Source organism: Neopsephotus bourkii, unplaced genomic scaffold (assembly GCF_033783945.1).
Source record: "Neopsephotus bourkii isolate Nb327-2 ecotype Australia unplaced genomic scaffold, CSIRO-AGI_Nbou_v1 NB_1615, whole genome shotgun sequence".
In the NCBI taxonomy this organism is placed as follows: domain Eukaryota; kingdom Metazoa; phylum Chordata; class Aves; order Psittaciformes; family Psittacidae; genus Neopsephotus; species Neopsephotus bourkii.
This window is the reverse complement of record NW_026902090.1, coordinates 2,776,031-2,797,673: the sequence shown is the minus strand read 5'-3', so window position 1 is coordinate 2,797,673 and position 21,643 is coordinate 2,776,031. Positions and strand designations below refer to the sequence as shown.

The following is a 21,643-nucleotide window of genomic DNA, read 5'->3' as shown; positions in this document are numbered from 1 at the left end:
TTTGGGTTTGGTGGATTTTTTTGTTTGTTTTTTTATGAGAAAAGCAGTTTTTGAATCAAAGGTCAGGGAAAAAAAAAAAAAGCTGGGTTTTTTATTGTGCAGCCAGCTTTGTTTTAGAAAAATGCCAAAGTAAATACGGTTGTATGTTCATTGTTAAACACATACTGCAGACTTCAAAACCATTGCAGCAGCATATGGCTACACCTGCTGACTATCACAGTTTCCATTTACGGTCTGTAAGAAAGTCTGCAAACGTTGCTTGATCCCACAACACCCCTGTGATGCAAGATGTTCCCTTGTGCCAGGCAGAAACAGGCGCTCAGAAGAGGCCTGAGGTCCCCAGGGTTATGGGAGAGTTTACCTGGAGGATCTCAACTGGACATTACAAGTCTGCTTTAAATACTGTTTAAGACTCCTATTTGATTTCTGTATTGATATGGACCCTATGGCATTAAACCTGAGTAAAATAAGATTCAGGACTGGACATCTGGAAGGGGGACCAAGGCACATCCCTAGGCTGGCACTAGCCATTATGGCTTTCTTTCTCTTTACCCTCCTACAAGTCACTGGGGGCCTTTTGTTGAGCTCCCTGTTCAACAACCTTGCAGTAACTTTCAAGTTATCCATTTGCTCTCCCTCGGCCCGGAAAAACAAAGAAGACTGAATGTGCTCAGCCCAAGCCTTGCATCTTATTCCAACCTAGCAATAACTGTGATTTATTTCCCTGGAAAATGTAGAGCAATAACCTGATTAAATCTCACTTCACTAATGTCTGCAAGACATTAATCTAGAAGAGTTTAAACAAATCCTACCTCGTCTTCTGTAAGCAAACAGATCTTGGGGAAGGTGTCTAAGGTTTCTGCTGGGAGCGCTTCACAAAAGATGTATTGTTGAAACTGAAGATTAGTCTCTACAAAAAGGTGATGTAAATGCCAACAGAAACATCTTAGTGTTTTTCTTCTGTGAACTGAGGGGGAAGGGAGGAGATCTGGGGCTCACTGCACCACTGTGTAGGGTCCGGGGAAAGGACACCTCCAGGGCGATTCTCAGCCTCAGCAGTCACTGCAGGAAGGAGTATGATCAGCCAGAGAAATCCCCAGTTTATTCCCTTGTTTTGCTACTCTGCCGAGCCCCTACAGAAGCGGTGAGCTAATGGTGCTCAAGCCCTGTGCATTCAGTCTTTCCTGGACCTCATGGTCCGTCTCACTGGAAGGGGTAGGAGTGTAGCCTGGAACAACATCTAGACTACCCTAATTATTTTACCTATTTCTTCAGCTTCTTCTTTTAGCCCTCAGTGGAGAGGTGGCTTATATATTGATGCATCAGCATAGACACAGCATTCAGTTGATTGGGTTAAAGTGAGGGACTCAGCCACTGAGGGATGGCAGAATGGACTTGCTTGTGCTCCTTCATGTCTTCTCTCTGTGCACAATGGTCTTTAGTTTCATGATCACCTGGTCTGTTTTTTCTGCAGCAGCCCAGCCTCTTAAGACAAAGCCTGACCTCGAGTTTAATTAACTAATTTTCAGGAGGCATTAATTAACTAATTCCATGGGCATTTGGGTTGTTGAGCCGAGAGAGTCTATTGAGTTATTTCATGTCTGCAGAGCAGTGACTGAGCACATGCTCCCAGCCAGAAAAACATGGAAGCTTAAACTCTGAGGGAGGAGACACAAAGTCTGGTTTACCTTTCAGTGGATGCGCAGAGAGGTATCCATGCCCTTAATGGCTGAGCCATGACTCACAAGGATGCACTTGCAGTAGTTAGGTGGGAAGCTGTACCCTTGACTTTTGTCCTTGACTTTTGATTATTGTCCTAAAGAAGCCAACATTTTCCTGTAGTCCCTTAGGCACTTTTACAGATGTGTTCCCAGCTTCCTCCTTATAACTCTTGATCTGCCCTACTGTTGCCTCCTCTCTGCTTCTGTGTACCGTCCTCTCTGGGTTATGCTGTGTTTGGCTTGCAGGCTGCTCCCTACAGGGTCATTTCCTACTTCTGCTGTGCTCCTATTGCCTGCAGTGCTGAGCAGCATGCAATCCAGCTGTAATAAAAGCTGGGCTTTCCCAACACGGTTATAATCCAGCCAATTTGTTTGGTTGGATTCTCAGCTTAGGTTTTCTGTTTCCTGTTTTGGTGATGGTCCAAGCTTTCGAGTCCTGTGACAATTGGCAGAAGATATTCCTTTCAGCTCCATTAAGCCTCTTCTGGGTACAGCAGTTTACAGGCAGATAGCTGGAGAGATGTCTCAAGAAATCACAGTGTTTGAACCAGCTGACAGTTTCCTCTGAGTTTGCTTCTGCTAGTAGAGCTAGCTCCAGGTCAGATAGCTCCCAGCAGCAGGTTTCCTTCATGCTGAATTACAGGACTGTAGTGGGACACAAAATCCCACTGTGGGATAGTCTGGGATCTCTCTCGGATCATTTCACATGGTGACATTGTGGCCTTTGCAAATTGCTGGGAGCACTGATGGACAAGGCAGGGCTTGAAGCTCCAGTGCCAATGTTCTCAGGGCAGCTGCTGCTGCTGCTCTTGCTGTGCTCAGCTGAGTAGCTGCAGAGAAATCAAGTTTCAAGCCATCAACTCTGGTACAGGAGGAGCACTTTTCAACTGCTTAGCTTTGTAATATGTGGAATTCAAGCATTTGAGCAAATGCCTATATATATATAAGCAAATGGCTGGGCTTATGTCATTCGCCATGCCCATTTAAAGACGAGATCCTGCCTGCTATGGGAAAAGATGCTGTGAGGTAAGAAGGAAGTGCACTTTTAGTTATCCATTATTCTAAGTTGAAACGCCTTGTCACTGAAAGCCATTCATTTACTGGTTACTTCTGTTAATAATTATAATTACTGATAACTAAGCCAGAGGTGGATTAATTTCAGACTTCTACTGGGGATTTAAATTCAAGGCTGAGGTCGGGCCAGGGCTCATAATCAACAAACAAACCCATTTTTTTAATGTTTCTTTTTTACTAGAAATAACATTAATTCCCAAAGAGTGGGATTAATCAATTAGACATTGCACATGGTCTGCTGCTTTTAGAGCTTTTTTTGCAGTCAGGTTCAAAATATCACAGCCAGACCACTCGTGGGAGTTTGCTTTTCCTTTCTGAGTCTGGATCCAGTCTAAAAAGCAGATCAAAAGCCAAGGATTCAGTTCTGCAGTACTCCCCCTGCAGAAACGCACGCAGGCTCGAAAAAGACTTCTGTTTAAACCATCACTTACTATGTATTAACAACTGAATTTAAATCAGTTCTCAATATCTAAGAGTATATTTACTGTAAGAATCTTAAAGCGATGTTCAAGGAATATGCAAATCCAGGAAAACTAGGGAATTTATTAGGTATATGACATAACATTATGAGGGATGATGCAGAAAACAGACTTAATGCTGAGGGTGCCTATACTGAAGAACAGAAATGCTTTGTTGTGGTTTGTAGCTATGAGCTTTACTGATCATATCTCTATTGCATAAATACTGGTGTAACACTCTGATACTCAGACGCCAGGCAGCTGCTGTAGAATGGAAGCTGGATTCTCCCTTCACTCTTCATGTACTACAAATTTCTAAGGAAACTGGAAAGAAGTTGCAGGGACCATCTTAAGGAAGTATGTTTTAGTTTATGAGTCTACCAGAGCTAAAGCACACCTTTTTTCTATCCATAAGCATAACTGTATTTACATAGGATTATTTCTGTTTCCCAAATATATACCCTGTGATAACAATCCAATTACCTATTAGTAGAGGAGGAAAAGTTTTCATCTGTAAAATACTGTATTTATTCTGTTTTGTTAAAGGTTATGCAAACATTTTATCTTCTCTTTCTGCCCTTACATTTCTCTTCTATTTCACCCCATTAGAATTGTGTTTCCCAACACACTTGATAGTTGAGTCTCTGAGCAGATGTGCTATGAGGAAAGCTTTTGTTCTTTTTTGTGGTTGCTCTTTCTTACAGGACTTAACTGTACAGATAATTTTCATATCATTGAGGAATGTGGTCAGCACCATTTTATGGCAGTCATTGTTGAAATCTGCACTTGCCAGTGGTATTCCCCTGCTTGAGCAGGGAGGTTGGACTAGATGATCTCCAGTGGTCCCTTCCAGGTTCAACCATTTTGTGATTCTGTATTGTGACTGCTCAATGCATACATTTGATTAGGGAAATTCATTCCACCTGAAAGATGTAGAAAGGAAATTAATTTCCCTAAGAGGCAGAAAAACAAAGAAAAGATGGAAGTTATATATTTATGTGATTTATCAGCTGGGAAATGCAAAGCACAGAGCAGGAAAAGCTCTGAATAAGGTGGTGGCAGGAAAAGGCAGTTAAGACCCACTGTTCTGAAGGGAAGAAGAAGTTAATGTTTTCAAAGAATGACTTAATCACCTTCACTGAGACTTGGGTAGCAAGGGATGCAACAGCCTGTTAGGGCTGTGTTTGCCAAGAGCCTTTCTTGTCTACTCCTAATTAGTCATCCGACTCCCACTGATTCCAGTGGGAATTAGGTACCACGGCTCTTTAAGCATCAGAGTGTAGCAGAGCACCTGTGTTTGGTTTTTCAAATGTGCGTGGTTTAGGGACGTATTTACTAGAAATATTTGGCCTCAGCACCTAAATTTGTCATGAAAATGGGGTCTTGGCTTCTAAATAGCAGGAAGTGCTTCACAGTATCCTGCTTATAGTGTGGGACTGTTATAAATCTGTGGCTGAGAGGTCAGGCAGCCTTGTGCCCCAGAAGTACAGGAGTGAAGTGTGGCTGATTCCTGGTTGTGCTCCCTCTGACCTGGAGAGCAGGAGCTTAGTCTCTGGGACCCAGCTGTTGTCAGATGGAGCTCTAGATACTCCAACAGCGTAGGCTGCCTTTCATCAATGCCTATTAATCCCTTCTTTGAGAAGGTTTCACTTGGAGATTGTTATCTTAAATAAACTAAGGCAAGTCAGGGATGGAGGAGACTCTAGAAGTGGACACAAGGAAACAACAGATGCATTATTTGTTATCTTCTTTACTTTCACATGGGACTTTCTATTTTGTTTGCAACCTATGAATGATTTGGGCAGAAATATCAAATTGATGATATTGAAATTTGCTGCTGGTTGCAGCATCAGTGATACCAGCAAATAACTCAGCCTTCCTGAGAGAAGATTTGAATCTTTTAGCTACTCATCCAGAAAATGAAAGAAGGAACTCTATACAGACAAATATCAAGCAATAAACCACGGGGAACAGAAAGCACATTAAATGAAATAGGTTCAGCAACCACACAAAAATGTTGTAGAAGAATGGCAGTTGGAACAGCATACGTTACTGCTGTTACTGTACAGCAAGAGTTTTTATTCTTTGCCTTGAATATCACATTTGGGTCTGCTTTGTAGGTCTGCCTGTGAAAGGACATGGTGCTGAAAGAAACAAAGATAGTTTAATGTACTGACAGTCAGCACCGGCAGCCAAGTGCACAGAAATAGCTTTTGCCTGGATTGTATATGAACATGCTGCAGGGTCTAAAAGCAGCGTGCTGTCATGGGCACAAGATGGATTAAGAATAACCAGACGTATCCAAAATCCATCAGAATGTGACTGAGATCAGAGCCTTGCCGACATGTGGCTCTGTAAGCAGCGGCACTGGACACGGCCGTGTTAGGGCTAAACACAACTGTAGTGTCAGTGCTAGCCAAAGGTTACCCTTTATGAGCACAAATTCAAGGCATTGTTTTTTCTTTCTCTGTAGAAGAGTTGGGACTTTGAAGTGTGGAGGTGTTGCCTTGAGAAAACAAAAATGCCAGGCCCTGTTGGCTCAAGGGCCTTTTTCCTGTCCAGTTTTGTTCATATCCTAAAGGAACAATCACTGCTGATAATTTGCCAATGCCTATTTTGTAGATCAGAAAGTGATAGTTTGCTTAACGTTTAACTTAACCCATAAAATTGCTTCCTTCCCGAGAAGAAAAGTTCAGTGGTTAGTACAGGGGTTTGGAAAATCTGCTCCTTACTGGCTCATTGATTTATTTTGTGATGTTGGAAATGCCTCTTACATCTTCTGGCTATATCTGCAGTATGATTGCAGAGGTATGGTTCCAGAGATTTGTAAAGAGGATTTGATTCTGGTAAAGAAACCCTGTTTCTTCTATAATATAATTCAATAAATGACCAGTTAGAAAAATAAGTTGTTTTTAAAATCCTTAGTCAATATGGGAAGAAACATTGCTTCCAAAATCTGTCAGGAAAGCTTGTTCTGCTGGTGCTTCTGTATGCAACACCAGTTAGGGAGCCAAAAGTATTCATCTGGCAGTGGGGGAAACCTGTGCTAATGAGGCAGGATTGGAGCAGAACCAAAATAGATGGATTCAGAGGTTATCAAGTTTGTTGGGAAGGCTTTGGGGCACCCATTATTCTTGAGCCCACACTTCCAGAAATGGTTGGCTCAGTGCCACAGGATCTTCCAAAAGAAAGTCTCCGTTTAAAGACATGATGCTTGGTGTGATGCCCCAGAATAGAGGCAGCCCATAGGGCTGAATCACCCATGCTAATAAACACTGAAGAGATCCTTAGGTCCATGCAGAAGAGTAGCATCCAGTCCCACTATCCTTTACAGATATGCCTGTAACTGAGGCGAGGAAGAGGGATGGGGACTTCCTCTTCTTATCTGGACTTCTTGCTCTGGTGAGCCCCCGCTAGCAGGTTAATTGCACTCACTGAGATGTCTGTCACTGTTGACTCATGACCTGCCAGGCAGGACGAGATGGGGTAGAGTTTTCATTAGCATGACAGAATTGAATAGAGCCTGTCTCTTCCTCTGTGTCATCTCTGAAAAACAAGGATAGGCAGCTTATGTTACAACTGTAACTATGTCGTGGAGAAGAATCCGGCTTGTCACTGCTATGTCTATGTTTAATATGGCTGCACTATTGTTTAATGAAGAACTTTTTCCACTCTGAAGAGGAGGGCACTAGGAACAAATATACTTAATGGGATGTTTGCTGCCAGGGTGATAAATTGTGTCTCCATGGTGCCTTGGGTCAGATGGGACTTTTCAGTGCTCTGCACTTCCTATTGTTGATCACTGTGTAATTCTGACATTGCTTATCTGGAGAGTCCCTTTACTGTTAATGCTGTTGAGGATCAGTAGCCTCACTGGTTATAAAAAGAGTGTTTTTCTCATGTACATGTGCCTAGTGCAGCCCTAGATGGGATTCTGAGCTGACTGGGAGCAACATAAGACATCAGGATTTACTATATGTTACAAGGGAAGGCATTACTTAAAATCTGTTTTTTTGCTGTTGACTACAGGCCAGGTGAAGTTGACATCTCACATTTATTTAATGTGGGGCATTTCTGTCTAGACACCGGGAAGTAGAGGTGATGTTCCTCCATAAAAAGGACTTTGAATGCTGAGAGTCTCTGGTACTGCCCTTAGCACCCAGCAGTTGCCACTGAAGAGAGAGCAGGAAGCATTAGCAATCAAAGTGCTGAACAACAGGTAAAGCAAGTCAGGTCTCTCTGGAGTCACCACCTCCTTTTGGGTCAGGATGAGAGACGGCCTTACCGTCTGGCTTGGCTGTATCATAACAGCACATTAGACAATTACTGATTGGTGCACCTGGCTTCACCTCCTCACCCCATGTCATCAAAGGATTTGTGCTGGAAAACCACTGCATACACAGGGCTTGGTGTTTTGTGTCCACAGAGTTTTGCATTCAGATCCTAGTGCTGTTGCTGTTTAAGGTCTTGTTTGTAGGAAGCCTGAAAAGAGAAAAAAACCCATTTGTGGCAATAGACAACCATCCCCTGGAGTGCTGCACATGTCAGAGATGATCTGTTTTGCTCTGTCCTTCTGCCTCTTGAGGAATGGGGTGCCTTCTTTAGGATTTAGGATGTATAAAAAATACCAGACCTCAAGTGGCTCTGGCTGTAGGAGCCCCAGTGATGTATTGGTGGATTCATTTCCACCCTTTCCATCTTCTTGACTGGTCTGCAGCTGACTGTCTTTCGTGCGTGCTGTTCCCAGAAACACAAGCAGAGGATCAAATAACAACATGTTTTGACTCCAAACTCTGGTGTGACTTATCACGTTATCAAAGCTTTTGATTTAATTGAAATTTCACAGATAACCCTAGACCTGCTTTTAAGTGCAGACTCAAGTGCCAGTGGGAATTCAATTAAACCTTCCCCCCACCATCACCTTTTAATGTCTGCATTTTGTTTGGGAGGTTTATGAAAGGGATTTGCTACTGCTTATCTCAGGCTAGACCTGCGTGTCTGGGTTCAAAGATACCCTTTGTCTTTGGGCCACTTTCTTTTTCCAGTTATGCCAGAGTTTGATTGGAACAACCCCACTGACAGTAATGGACTATTCGAGATTGATGCTGGTGTAAGGATTGCAGAATTTGTTGTGTTAGAAGTAGAATTCTTTCCTTGTTTCTATTTACATCTCTTAAAACAGTTGGCCTAAGCTCAGGAAAGATGTTCGTTTAAACAGACCTCAGATATATTCTGAATAGGGGATTGACTGTGGCTTTGCAATACTTTAGTCTAATCTAATAAAAGCTGGTTATTTGCTGTATTTGCTTCCCAGCTCCAAGGAGTTTTAATGGCCACTCCAGTAATGCTGACTGCAGTGCACTGTGGTGAACCTCAGAACATTGTATATGTCTGATTACATTTGCTTTCAATTATAGTCCTGTGGGTTTGAAAAATCAGAGCAGTTCAGGCTCATTTGGGAACCACCGCAAAAAATCACTAGTAACCTGAGATACCCAGTGCTTGAAAATACAAAAGAAGAGGAAAATGTTGAACGTTGTGGGTCAAAAAAACATCTATTTTGCTTTATGAGAAGAGACCCATTGCAACAACTGTGGGGTTAAGACGTCAGGGGCACCATATCTAACAGATAAACCTTTTCCTTTTCCATCCAAACATGCTGGGAATGACGTGTGAATGACTCAAACCAGACAGCGTTCATTAGAGACTTGAAGCTGTCCTGGTTCACTAGTAAATTAGCAATGTTGCCATCTTTACTGCTCCCTGTTGGATAGGTTGCTGGGTCTCAGTCCTCTTTCTGATGATGAGAACTCCACCGACATTGTCTTCTCTTGCTAGGGGAGCTGTAGAGTTCTTGAAGATGTTAAGTTTAAATTGATCTTATTTCCATCAAAATGCGCTATCTTGCGGAGTTGTTGAATATCCTTCAAATCTGGCTAAACGAGGAGCTTTCTCTTAATGAAAATGTTTTTCCAGTAATGAATGTCTCAGTTCCTGTTGAAACATGGTCTCAAAACACAGGATTTGGGTCTTTTTCATCAGCCCTACTAGCAGCAGGATGGCTGTAGAATGAACAGATGTGTACATCCTGCAGATGGTTTTGCAGAAGACCCCTTCTGCTGTGGTGTACGGGTCCCTGGGTGCTGCGTGGCTGGGGCTTGATCTGTCATTCACAGTGCTTCAGTGTGTCTGGTCCTGCCTAATGTTTCACTCTTCCAGCTGTGGGAGAGCATCAATCATGTGGCCAATCCCTTTTCCCCCTGCCAACATCTGGCAAGCAAAGAAAGGGCTCATGAACACATGAAAGCTCAAGCCCTGGCACAGCACTTCGGGGCATTTGGGGCACTATGAATATTTGCTAAATAAAAGAGGAGCAGGGAGGGTTTCACTGTGTTAAAGCCCAGCCACAGCACTGTCCCACCAACAGTGGTGCAGTGAATTTTCACCCCAGGTGAGGAGAATCATTTCAGCTATTCTGAATTTAGGACCAAAAGGTGGGGAGTGAGGCTATCACCAATCTCCTGAAAATAATGGCAAATGCAAACAACATGCAGACTGAGTAACTAGGGTAGCTCTTACTCTGTAGTAGGGACCAGTATATATTGCCCATGTTCTACATTTCTTCATACATGATGGGACAGTTTAGCAACACAGCTCCTAAATTTGGGGAAGCATGTGGGTAACAAAGCTGAACACTTTCCTTGCTGTGGTCCCAGTAATAATGCTCTTCAGCTGGCATAAAACCTTTACAGTCCCAGTATCTGGTAAGCTGGGTGCTGAGACATCTTGCTCAGTCTGGATTTGTTCCTTCACCTCCATACATAACTTTATAGTGAAGCTAAGGGCCAGGGGCAACTAGAGAAAGCTGCAAGAGTCATTCACATCCCTGCAAACAGCTTTAAACTCTTCCAGCAAGAGGTCAATGGAAAAGTATCTTATTGTTTGCCGGGTCATCTCAATGCACAAAGCAGAGCTCTGTTGGACATGCACTAACAATGTCATTAATGTTCATGATGCATCAGTGTCATCCCCTAAGGGGAGGAGGAACCCCCGGTGGCTGAATTGTACAGGCCATACTAGCTAATTAGATGCTCTTCTTGCCAGGCCTGACAAATAAGCTTCTGTTAATCTTCATTGTTATTGTTTTCATGCTCATCTTGTGTTCACGAAGGGGTTGTTTTAGAGATGCTTGGCTGAGGTATGGCAGGGTGACCCGTGCCAGTTAGCAAGCGAGCTCCAAAGGTGAGCTGGGACTTTAAGGGGCTGCTCAGCAGATGAGGAGGAAGACTTGAATCCCTTCAATAAAGTAGTATGTTAGAGTGTATAGTTGCAAGAAGTAAGAGTTCTGCAGAGGACGGAGATAAAAGGAGGCTTTCAGGCAGGAGAGAGGATTCCTGCTTTTTCCAGATGTAGCATTTGCATTTGGAGGAGAACTGCCAAAAGGCCAGGCTGATGAAGGATGCTTTGTGATGCTTCCAGCCTGTGAAAAAAACACAGTGCTTTGAAAGTTAGGTGCTTTTGGATTATTAGGCAAGGGATGAAATAAGCATCATAAGATCCCTTTCCCCCTTTTGTGGAAGCCCAGTCTCCAGTGCATTATATAAATACTGCTATTTTTTCCTTCCTTTTTTGTCTGCTTTCTTTTAAGGCTTTTTTTCATTTTCTTGCATCAATCATTTATCGCCCTCATAAATCAGAAAATTTTGTCCATGTGGATTTATGACAAGTCTTTTATATTTATTTTTTTTGTTGACATGCTTGTAAACTACTGAGCCCCGGTTTACTGCCCAATAAGTCCTGATCCCTGGCAGGATAAATAACGTTTGTGAGAGAAGACTGAATTAATATCAGCAAACAGAGAATGTTTGGCTTTTACAAACAAATGTTGCTTTCTGCCATGATAATGTCTATCCTAATATGTGCTCAGAAAATCTCCACTCTTATCTCCATTTCAGATACATTCAAATCAGATACACTCACGTGCCAGGGAACTGTGTAAGTAGAAGATGTGACTATCAGTTTAAGAGAGCACTGACCCAAAATAGACCATTTAACAGCTTGGGGTCCTAATGGTACTTTGAAAGTTTCTTGAAGAGGTTTTTCCAGTCGTGTCTGCTTCTTCTTTTAAGGCTTTATTTTTAAAAGATCAAAGCAAATTCCTGATTTTGAATGAAGTAGGACACGGCCCTACAGAAAACATTTCACCTCCAGAGTAATGCAACTGGATAACATTAAACTTGCTGTCAGCCTCATCCTGAGAGTGGCCCTCCTCCTCCAAACATTTATGCACATGGGTAGTTTTCTACACAGTGAATAACTGTATTGAATTCAACGGGAGCACACGTGCACCCAAAATTATTTGTGTGTGTATTCATGGGTATGTTTGTTTGATGGGAATGAAAACTTCTGGAGAGGGCTGGGATATAAAGGAGGTGCATTCATCAGTAACCCCCTCTGCAAATCATACTAACCCTTCTCTCTTGCCTGGAGATGGACATGTGTGGAAAACATGCACACAGGCTTTGGGGCCAGCACAACAAACTTAACTTGAACTAAGTCACCAGCTTTCAAGGGACAGGGGTAGGTAACATCTGTTCTTGGAGACTTCTAAACACAGACATCACACAGCAAAACCACCAGAGAGGCTGTACTGGCCTGAACATACAGAGGTTTTATATAGCAGATACTTTATGTGCACCCTGAATGCTCTTTATATACATTTATTTTTACTAATATTTCATAAAGAAAACCAAAAAGGGCTTGAAAGCAATTAGGTATGTATCTTCATCTGCATCTTTGAGGGGACCTTTTAATTGTGCAGCTTGTAAAATCGGTGGAGCACCAAGACAGTATCCGTAAGGGAATGCAGCCACTCGTAGACAAAGCAGTAAGCACAAGGCTGTGCAAATACATTTCTGGGGCTGCATGTGCTGTAAAATGCTGTCAGATACCGTTTTCACTGTGGTTTGTTCTCTTCAGCTCCATGATCAGAGGGAATTCAGCCACTGAACAGGGTTTGGCAGGTCTCACTCCTGAATAAAGGACTAGGCTATTGTAAGCTGCCTAGTGTGTGTTGTAGGCAATTGACTGTCTTCTATTTTACATACATACATAAATGTTTTACCAGACATTTTAAAATTGTTCTTTGTTTTTATCTCTTACTTTCTTTTTGCTTTCTTACCATCCCTGACTGCATCAGCTTCTCTGCCTCATATTGACATCTTTTCTTGTGTCATTAAACTGTGTCTAGGGTTTTATTATCCTTACATCACTTGGATATTGTTTTTTTTTCCTTCTTAATATGTTCTGTCCTGTTCCCCCCCCATCATTGCTGCACTCATTTCTATTTGTCCCAGTGGGACTCTGTACGCTGAGTTTATTTCTTCTATCGTTTTCTCTCTTTCCCATATCCTTTCATCCCCAATCCCACATAAGAGATAACAGAGAGGTGATAAGAGTGTCCTGGACACAGGTAAGATCCTGAGGCTGAGGAAACGTGTCCTTGCTGCTTTGCAGAAGTTGCCCTGTCACGGGGTTTGCTTCTAGTGTAGACTACAGCCAGGACAAGCCAGTTTGGAGCCATAACAAACTGGGAGAAAGCCCAGTGCCAGAGACATGTCATACTTGGGGTGAGGGTCTATCCTCACCTATGTTAGTAGCCCTGATAACTAACTCCCAGCAATATGGAAAAACCTGCTCTTCTGCCCCACTAAAGGCGACTTCTTTCAGGAGAAGTGATGGAAACCTCATTTGGCAGAAATCAAATCATCAAGGTCTTGTGCTGGTTTGTGACCTGTAATTTCTGTAGAAGTTGTCTCTGTGGTCTGCCAAGCAGAAATTCATCATCCCTGGCCTGAAGTTAGTGGGTAATGAATGTTCTGTGGTGGCTAAGGCGGGCTGGGCTTTCAGTCTGCAGGCATGGAGAGCTATGAGCTAACCCGCAGCACTGCTGAACCTTTTCTCTCTCCCCTACTTCTTCATTTTCCCATGACCTTAGGAAAAAAAAATAGAAATCAGCACTTCATAGGTCTTATTTTTTTTTCTACATCACACTTTATGGAACACAGTTTTAATGCTGTACGGTGCGTGTTTAATGATGTCCATATGGGTTTGTGGGTACAGGAATTAAATACGTAACGGTTCACGATGACATAACACGGAAATGCAACTCCTGCAGTGCTGGTGTGTAGGCTGTAAAGGGTTATTAATAAAAATGAAGGTTTTAAATAGAAAACAAGCTTAGCAGCACCGTTTTGGCCTCAGGCCCATCTCTGAGTGATGGGGGAAAAAAAAAAAAGAGGCTGGAATATATGGTCTTTCCTCAATACATGAAAATAAATACATTTTACCACCATCCCCTGCTAAATGTTTCAGAGAGAAAGCTGCAGGCTTGATGCATGGCATCTCTCTTCAATCAGAGCCTGAGCTCAGGGAGGTCTGGAGGGGATATTTCAGCAGGGTGCAGAACACATCAAACAAATACTAAGGGGCAGATTGATGCCTTAGATTATTAAAATGGGGTAAGGCCACAGTGTTTTGATTGGCAAAACCTTTCAACAGTCGGACATTAGTGTTTCAGAAGAGCAAACCGCTCTGTTTGTGGGTGAGCCAGGAAAATAACAACTCACACAGTTTGGGGGAATGACCTCAAGGAAATCCCATCCTGTCTTGTAACCAGAGTTGGTGCATCAGTAAGCCAAGGAAATTACATAATGCTCCTATTAATATTATAGACAAACAAAAGCAAGCCTACTCTTCTGTGTTCAGCCTTGTCCTGTCTGCAGTTGTCCCAAACCCTTTAAGTCTTCAGAATAAATGAGATGGCAGTAGATGAAGCATCTCTGAAGATGCTGTGTCTGAGACATCTCTCATTGATTCCCCACCAGTTGTTAGTGACAGTAACTGTAGGGGCAGCAGCAGCAAAGCCTGAATGTGGTTCTTCTCTTGGCTGGCTCTATACCCCACATTCTTGCTGGAGTTTGAGGTGGTCCCAGAGCAGAACACATGGATAAACACACCCAAACTAACTCTAGAGCCTGTGGCTTGGGATTGTCCATGTTGTGGACATGTCTAAATTACCTCCGGGTTGTAGTCCAGGACAAGGTTAATGCTTCACAGCAGTTGCATGAGGATTGGGATTTTCCAGAACCAAAAGCGATCCTGTCCTGGTTTCTGTGTTGTGAAATCCCGGTACTCCCAGCTGCATCCCTCTGCTTTTCCTGCACTCCCTGCTCTGTCTGCTCATGTCCCCCAGATCCAGCACTCACCTCAGCCCATTGTTGCACCTCTGGATCCTGGCAGACAGCTTTCCCAAGCATGTGGCCATGGAGGATGCAGTGGGAATGCAGAAAGAATAAGACTTTCCTGCTTTATCTGGTGCTGTGAGGGGCAAATTCCCATCATCTGCTACTTCCTTGGTGCCTCCAACTATTGTTAGTTGCAATACACAGCTGTTGTTAGCTCAGTGGCCTCTTTCCAACACCAGCTACTAGCAGAGAACTCAGCCCATTGTATGGAATTGCAATTCATGCTGTATACACAGCATTGTCTTTTTTCCCACCTGCCCATAACCAGGACAGTGAACAAAAATGTGGGAACGTGGGACAAAACACTCTCCCTGTGTGCCTGGTCCTGTGCTGCTGTGTTCACCCTTCAACCTCCTGGCTCGAAACCAAGATCCTCCTCTAAAAGTTAGTTAGAGAAACTACTCCCTGCTCATGTTCTGCCGGAGATACGGCTGGGCTCTATCACATAGGGCATGCTTCCACCCTCTGCTCCATACTCTGGGTCATCTCAGGCTCACCTCAAGCTTTTGGAAAATGATATTATGTCTATTTTTCCAAATTTATTTGTGCTGACAGATGTCAGTTGTTTGTCTTTTCAAAAAATAGGCACTCTGTCCCTTTAAACAGCACAAACCACAGGGGAATGGGATTATTTTTGTCCCTAGCTGAGTATAATCTATCTTTTTCCTTTTTTTAGCAAACCCAAAATCTTCCCAGGGAATGCTCCTAAGAATAATACTGAAAGGAAGGTGTCATGTGGATCATAGAGTAGTAGTAACGGCAATAGTACTGCATTTCCCTTCTATAGAGCTAGCTCACCATAGACCTCGAAGTATGGCCCAAACATGTACATGCTCTCTCAGCTTGACTGTGAAATACAGGTTTTATTTTAGAACTAGTACTGAAGTGGTTTTGAAAGGTCACTAAGGCTGGAACAGGAGTCATAAATCCTGAATTTTAGCTTCATGTTGCGACTCTCAGCATGCTTTCTATTGTTTGCCTTTGCAAACACCACTAGCACACCAACAGTTTGGCTTGCTGATATTTAGCTCCCTGGATCTTCAGGAGTGGGTCAACTTTCATGTCCATTTTTGCAGAATGCTGTATTTGAGGAAAATGTGCAAATAAACATTGAACTAGTTTGCCCTAGGTTACAGTGGGACTAGGATTCAGGATGCCCTTAAATTCTCTGCTTCAACCACTGCCTATCCCCCATTCCTCCCATCCTCCAAATGAATACACACTCGTCCCTTGCTCATAAGCATGTTAGGAGGATCTTAGCTCAAGGTCGACCTCACCCTGTTATCTTCCTACCTCAAATTGTGGTCAATTATGTCATCTAAAGTCACTCTCCTGAGATGAACCACAGATACCTATGCAGAAGAGACATAAAGACCAGTCCATGCTTCTTCATACGTCAGGACTGCATGGAGAGCAGGGTGAGCTGTAGCTGTGATGTGGATGGAGTAGCTGCTTTTCTGCACAACCTCTGCCCCATGGGAGTTCTGGAAGGGATGAGTGTGAGCATGGAGGAAGAGAGGAGCCTGATAATTTCTTAGGTCTCCCTCTTCTTGCTCAACAAAATCTCTGTAAGCACTGGGAGAACAATCTGCTGTAGAAGAGTAAATTGCTCAGGAGCCTACACTGTTTCAGTGCCTGGCACATCAGCCCATTTGTGGCTGCAGTCTTGGCTCCCTGTGGTATTCGTCCAGATTATTCAATCTGCAAGTCCATGTCCAGAGTCAGCACAGGGAGGTTTGGCTGGAGCTGTTTGAGGTGTCAGGCAGCCGTGTAGTTTGGAACTCTAGCAGAGCTTTCCTGCTCCAGGTTACCTTCCCAAGTGGGTGGAAGAGAAATGTGTGAAGAGTTCATTGCTCTTCTCATTGGCTTTGTTCTCTCCCTGCCTGTCCCATCCTGTGTTTCCCATCCCTAACTCTTGTGCCTGTTGACCTGTGAGCTAACACAAGCTTATATGACTCCCATAGACATTTAGCAGCCTGACCTTCCCCTCAGGAGCTACTAAGACTTCCCAGTCATCCCAGTCGTTCACCATCCTGGCCCTTGCTTCAACACATCTTTTGCACTCTCAGGACCTTTTAGTACTGTGCACCTCCTCACTAGATTATGCATTCACCAAATGTGTGGTCTTCACAGCAGTTCACACCATGCAGCAGTCTGACCAGAGGCCCCCTGCTCTATCCTCCTCTGGGGCCTTTGGTGCTGAAGATAGACCTTGTTCTGTGGAAAGCCATCCTTGAGCATGCCCGTGCCAGTGGGTGAGAGAATGCGTCCTTGCATGTAGCTTTTGTTCTCAGTGCACAACCCACCTCCCAGAGCAGCAGACAAACACAAACAGCCTTTTTTCTGCAGTTTAATAAGCAAAGTGGAGTAGTGCTTCTCAGCTGGTTCTTTAACAGCAAGGGCATCTTCACGTCCTGAGCCTCATGTAAGTAAATCCGTCACCACGCTTTAGTCTTTCTTCTGTATAACTTTATGCAGCAGCTTGTCTTAAACTTGTAGAAACATTTTCTGGGAAATTATGTGTGGGAGGTGGACAACTCCTTCCATGTATTGCCAGCTAATCCAGAATACTTTCCTTTAGCATAGCGGTTGAGGCAGGATTCTCAAAAGCAGCATCTTGTGCTGTTCTCTCTTTATTTTTGGCTTTAAGTCTGAGATGGGGTTCTCCTCTGGATGCGTTTCAGAGCATAAAATGGGGAGCTAGGAGCCCTGGCTTCCGTCTTGTGTACTGGATGCTCACGGCTGTACTAAATCCTGCTTGTGCAATATCTTTGTGAACTGGAAGGGGCTGTAGGTGTGAAAAATACTGTGTTTAGCCATTAATGTTATTAAATGTAGAGGAAAAAGAAAGTGTCCAGTTTTCACTGGGAAACTGGAGCTCTTCAACTGTTCTTCACCTTGGGAAACAGAAGAACTTTTACATCCCACCAGTGCCTTCCTCTCCCACTATATCAAAGTGCTTTGTAGCTATGAAAGCCTAAGGTTTTTGCAGCTCCTTGGGACAAAATGTTTTGCACCCCCTGGGATCTGTTATCATTTCACAATTCTTCTCTTCTGCTGAACCATCACTGCCTTCCTCCAGCATGGGAAGTGGCACAGGAGATACCACATCATCCCTGTGGAGGAAAATCAGCGCAAAAGTATCTTGGAATTTGGCAACACAGCTCTCTGTAGCAGGGTGCGTATCCTCTTTAATGGAAAGTAACTGCCTAAATCCTTTTGTCTTTCCCTCTTTCACAATTTTACTGTGTGCTCTGGGATGAAGTTTTGTCGTGCTACATTTATTTCTCCTTGCCAAGACCTTCTTTATGGCTTTGATTTAAACTGAGTCCAATCAGACACAGTGGAAGGCCAGCATGTTCCAGTGCTGGGGATGAGCTTTGGGGTCTGTTTATCTTGTTTTTCCAAGGATAACAGCACATTTGTGTTTGTGTTGTGTGTATGTCTTGGGCTTTCACAAAAACTTAAGGATCTGATTCTGGTGGGTCATGCTGGCAGGTATCCAAACCCCGTAAATCTGGTCACTGTGCTTTTCCAAATGTTTATTGTGCTGTTTAAGCTTTTATGGGCTCTTGTGCATATTACATATGGTCTGAATAAATGTAACGCAGTATTGCTGTGCTTAGCTGAGAGGCAGAAGAGCCTCCAAGGGAACCATTAGACCTGGGGCAGCTGTTACTGGCATTTGGAGATGAGTTTCTTGGTTGACCTTTGCAGGGTTGGTGGCTTCACCCGTGTTCTGTTGGGTTTTAAAGGCTGCTTGATCTCAGGTTGTAGGGGCAAAGAAGGAAAGAGTTACAATTTCTTGGATTGAGTCCAGGATCCTTGCAGCAAATCTCCCCTTTTTGAAACCCTAGTAAAAAGACCTGCATTTTGCATGTATTTGCTGTCTTTCCTCTGTGCTGCTGCTGTGGCAAAGTCTGCTCTGATTCCAGTGGCACTCAGGAGAAGCCTTTAAGGAATCAGTGGATGAACGGTGGAGCAAAAGACACCTGCATCGCTGTGAGAAAACACCTACAGACTCCATCTAAGAGCCAAGACTGTACTGCTCCTTCATACAGATGGCAAAGAGAATACTCCCTGCTCCTCTGAGCCTACAGCTCCCCTTTGATCCTGGAGATCAAACATGAGCCAGTCAGACTGAGCTAGCCAGACTCCAGCTGGTGGGAGCAGGGGCAGGAGGAGGCACGTACAGGACTTGTGTTTGAGTGACAGCGTGTGGAAGTGGTACCCAGCCTAGGCCACTTCTCCCTTTCGTGTCATAGCCCTGGCAGCATGCAGGGAGTGTGCATGCTGCTGGGAGAGTGCCACGGTCCTGCTGCTTCACATCCTTGCTCTCTTCTGTCCCAACTGGATTCAGGAAATAAACTGCAGAGAAAACCTAGCAAGGCTCTAACCAGCCCTAACAGCTGTAAAAGCAGCCAAGCCAAGACCTTGGGACCTTCAGATAATGTCCTGCAGTTCAGATGGGGCCTTTCCTACTTCTTCTCCAAGCTCTCCTTCTAACACTGTCACTTCACTTCCACCACTAACCACACTGGCCCCAGGAAAATATGGGCTTGCAGTTTAGCTTGCTGCCAACACTGGCTTTCTTCATCATGGGTTTTCTGCTTCCTTGCCCCTGCCCTGTCTGGCTATTCAGATTGCAAGTTTTGGGGCAGAAACAAAACAGGTTTGTGTTTCTGCAGCAGACATACAGGCCCCTGTTTGGGTTGGCCATTAGGGCTAATGTAACCTATACCATAAATAATTGCTCTCTGCTGGGGTAAACACTGAAATAGTGGAGGCTTCACAGAGGCAGAGGAGAGGGATGGAGGAGTCAGATGGAGATGTGACTGGAAGGAGTGGGAGGAGGGCCAGAAGCCCTGGGAATCCGAGGCGGCCCTTTGCCTCTGGAGAGCTGAATTTGACACTGCCAAATCTGTTCTGATTGCTTTCTGTTTCTTAGTTTTTTTATTGAGACTAGAATTCAGATACCCACTCGGTGTGAGCTCAAATGTAGCATCAGTGACAAAACAGCTAAAAAAGAAAGCAATGGAGAAAAAAGTGCATTTGTTGCTGAAGCTAGCATGCTCCTGGCTTTACAAAAGAGTGTTTTTCTCTTCCTTCCTCATTGCTTCAGGCTGAAGATTAAAATGTGGGTTACTGCTGGTTATGCTGAGATAGGAGCAAAACCTCACGTAGCTGCAACTACGTTTAGAGAATTCCTTTTGCTAGGTACCTGATGTGTGAGGAGGAGTGACAGCACATACTGCAACCCACATGGGTGTGAAAGTGTTAATGTTTTAGATCCCGATCCTCAGGAACACGGGGACAGTGAACAGTATGGCAGTGTTTTGACACCTAAAAGCAGGGCAAGGAAAGAGAGCATCTGTCGGGCTTGACAGAACCTTTTGAACTATTTTTCTCTGGATAGAGGGTTTTTCCTATGACCTCTAAAATGTGAATACATTTGCTGCAAGGTCATTTATGGAAGAAATCTCTTCTGCTGCACTCTCCTTTCTTCAACCTTGAGGCTATTAACATCTCTTGGGTCAGAGACACGGGAAGGATAAATGTAAACAGTGGGTAGCACTAACACTCTGGCTGTGACAGGCTACAGCTTGCATGATACCGCCAGTTTCACTTCACCCTGGCTAGCTGAATTGGGGAAATAATAATAGGAAACAATAGGAAAATGATTATTCTGGCATGCAGATGGCCTGCCGAGCCCAGCATGCCACTGGGATCCTTCCTGTGCCATGCTGTGAGGGCTTTCCTTGGGCTGCAGTGAGGTGGAGGCTGTGAACCACCTCCCCACAGTGCAAAGTCCAGCACTGGGGAAGATCCTGCAACAAACTCTCAGTTCTTGCTGCGAGGGCAGGCACATGGTGTTTGCCACAGAGAGACATCTCTTAGGGGTTGTATAATGGTACAGAGCAGACACCGTGTGTGGTAAAGCTGTTGATGTCAACTGAGTTACCCTGGGGATACATCAGCCCATAGGTTTGGAGGTATGAGGTGGGGCGGTTTTGCACTGCACTGTGGGGCACATCCTGCTTTCCGCTGCTGCGCTTCTGTTGTCGGTGGTGCTGCTTTGACCTGCAGGAAGGGTTTGAACCTGCCTGTGCAGAGCCCACAGAAGGAGAGGTGTTGCAAAGTGCTGACTCGGCGGGTCAGAAACGTTCTCCCTCCCCTTGCTCGGCCCAGTGACTCCTCAGCAGGCTGCTCCCATTAGAAGCTACACTGCTAAATCCATCTCTGTGTGCAGCTGCTCCCCAAAACCTGTGGTTGACCTGTTTTTTCTGAAAGGGGAAAAATAATGGTGATCATGAGGAGAGACTGAGGTGAACGTTATCTGAATCTGAGGGGGGCTCAGGACGTGGGATTGCAGCAGTGGGTTTTGCCACTACAGATGATATTTGAAAACAAGTTTTAGGGAGACCCATTTACTGGGTTGCTTACTCCCAGGTTTGGAAAGTCAGTAGTTTTGAAAATGGAGAGCAAATCCCAGAGTCCTACAGTGCTGCAGCCACTTGTTCAACTGGTGTACAAAAGCATTTGAAAGTGTGCTAATGGGAAATGCTACCCAGGGTTTTGTCGCTTCAGGATGTAAGGCCTGAATAAAGCCTGTGGTGTGTGCTGCAGAACTGGGGGACACCTTGACCAAATTCAGTATTTTATACATCTGGGGCTTGCCTATCTGTAAAATTAAGAGAATAAGCTAAATTGATCCAACTTTCCTCAAAATAATGGGCTTTACTGGGAGTCCACCTGGCCATTTGTCTCCCTCCGGGTTTGGAGGTTCTGTCAGGGGAAGTGCCAAATGTGTTGAAAGTGCCATTGCTGTCATGCAGTTTGTTGGCAGTTTCCTTTTGCCTGCAACATCCACCCATGGCAATCATCAGCACTGCCAAGTAGGCACTGTTCTTATGTCTGGAATGTGTCTGAGAGCAGGGGAGTAGGTGGAGGAGAAGTGGCACAGAGAGGGCTTTTTGCTGGAATAACTCAATGGATTCCGTTTCTCTACTCCTCCATCAAACAGCCTGAGTGTGTGATGCTGAAACCTGAAGCCAGGAGTGACATGGTGCTGTTTGAGCTGCCC

General features: G+C 44.2%; 1 protein-coding gene across 4 annotated transcripts in view; it reads left to right on the top strand.

The window, feature by feature from the left end:
• Positions 1–21,643, top strand: part of SH3PXD2A (SH3 and PX domains 2A) — a 257,343-nt gene that overhangs the window by 117,228 nt on the left and 118,472 nt on the right. Inside the window, exon 1 of one of the 4 annotated variants that reach the window (XM_061372610.1) lies at positions 16,898–16,984. The exons of the other annotated variants lie outside the window; for them this stretch is intronic. Coding sequence (XP_061228594.1) covers positions 16,983–16,984 — 2 coding nt within the window. The 5' untranslated portion in view covers positions 16,898–16,982. Of the gene's footprint in view, positions 1–16,897; positions 16,985–21,643 lie in introns of those variants that run through there. 4 annotated transcript variants of the gene reach the window in all.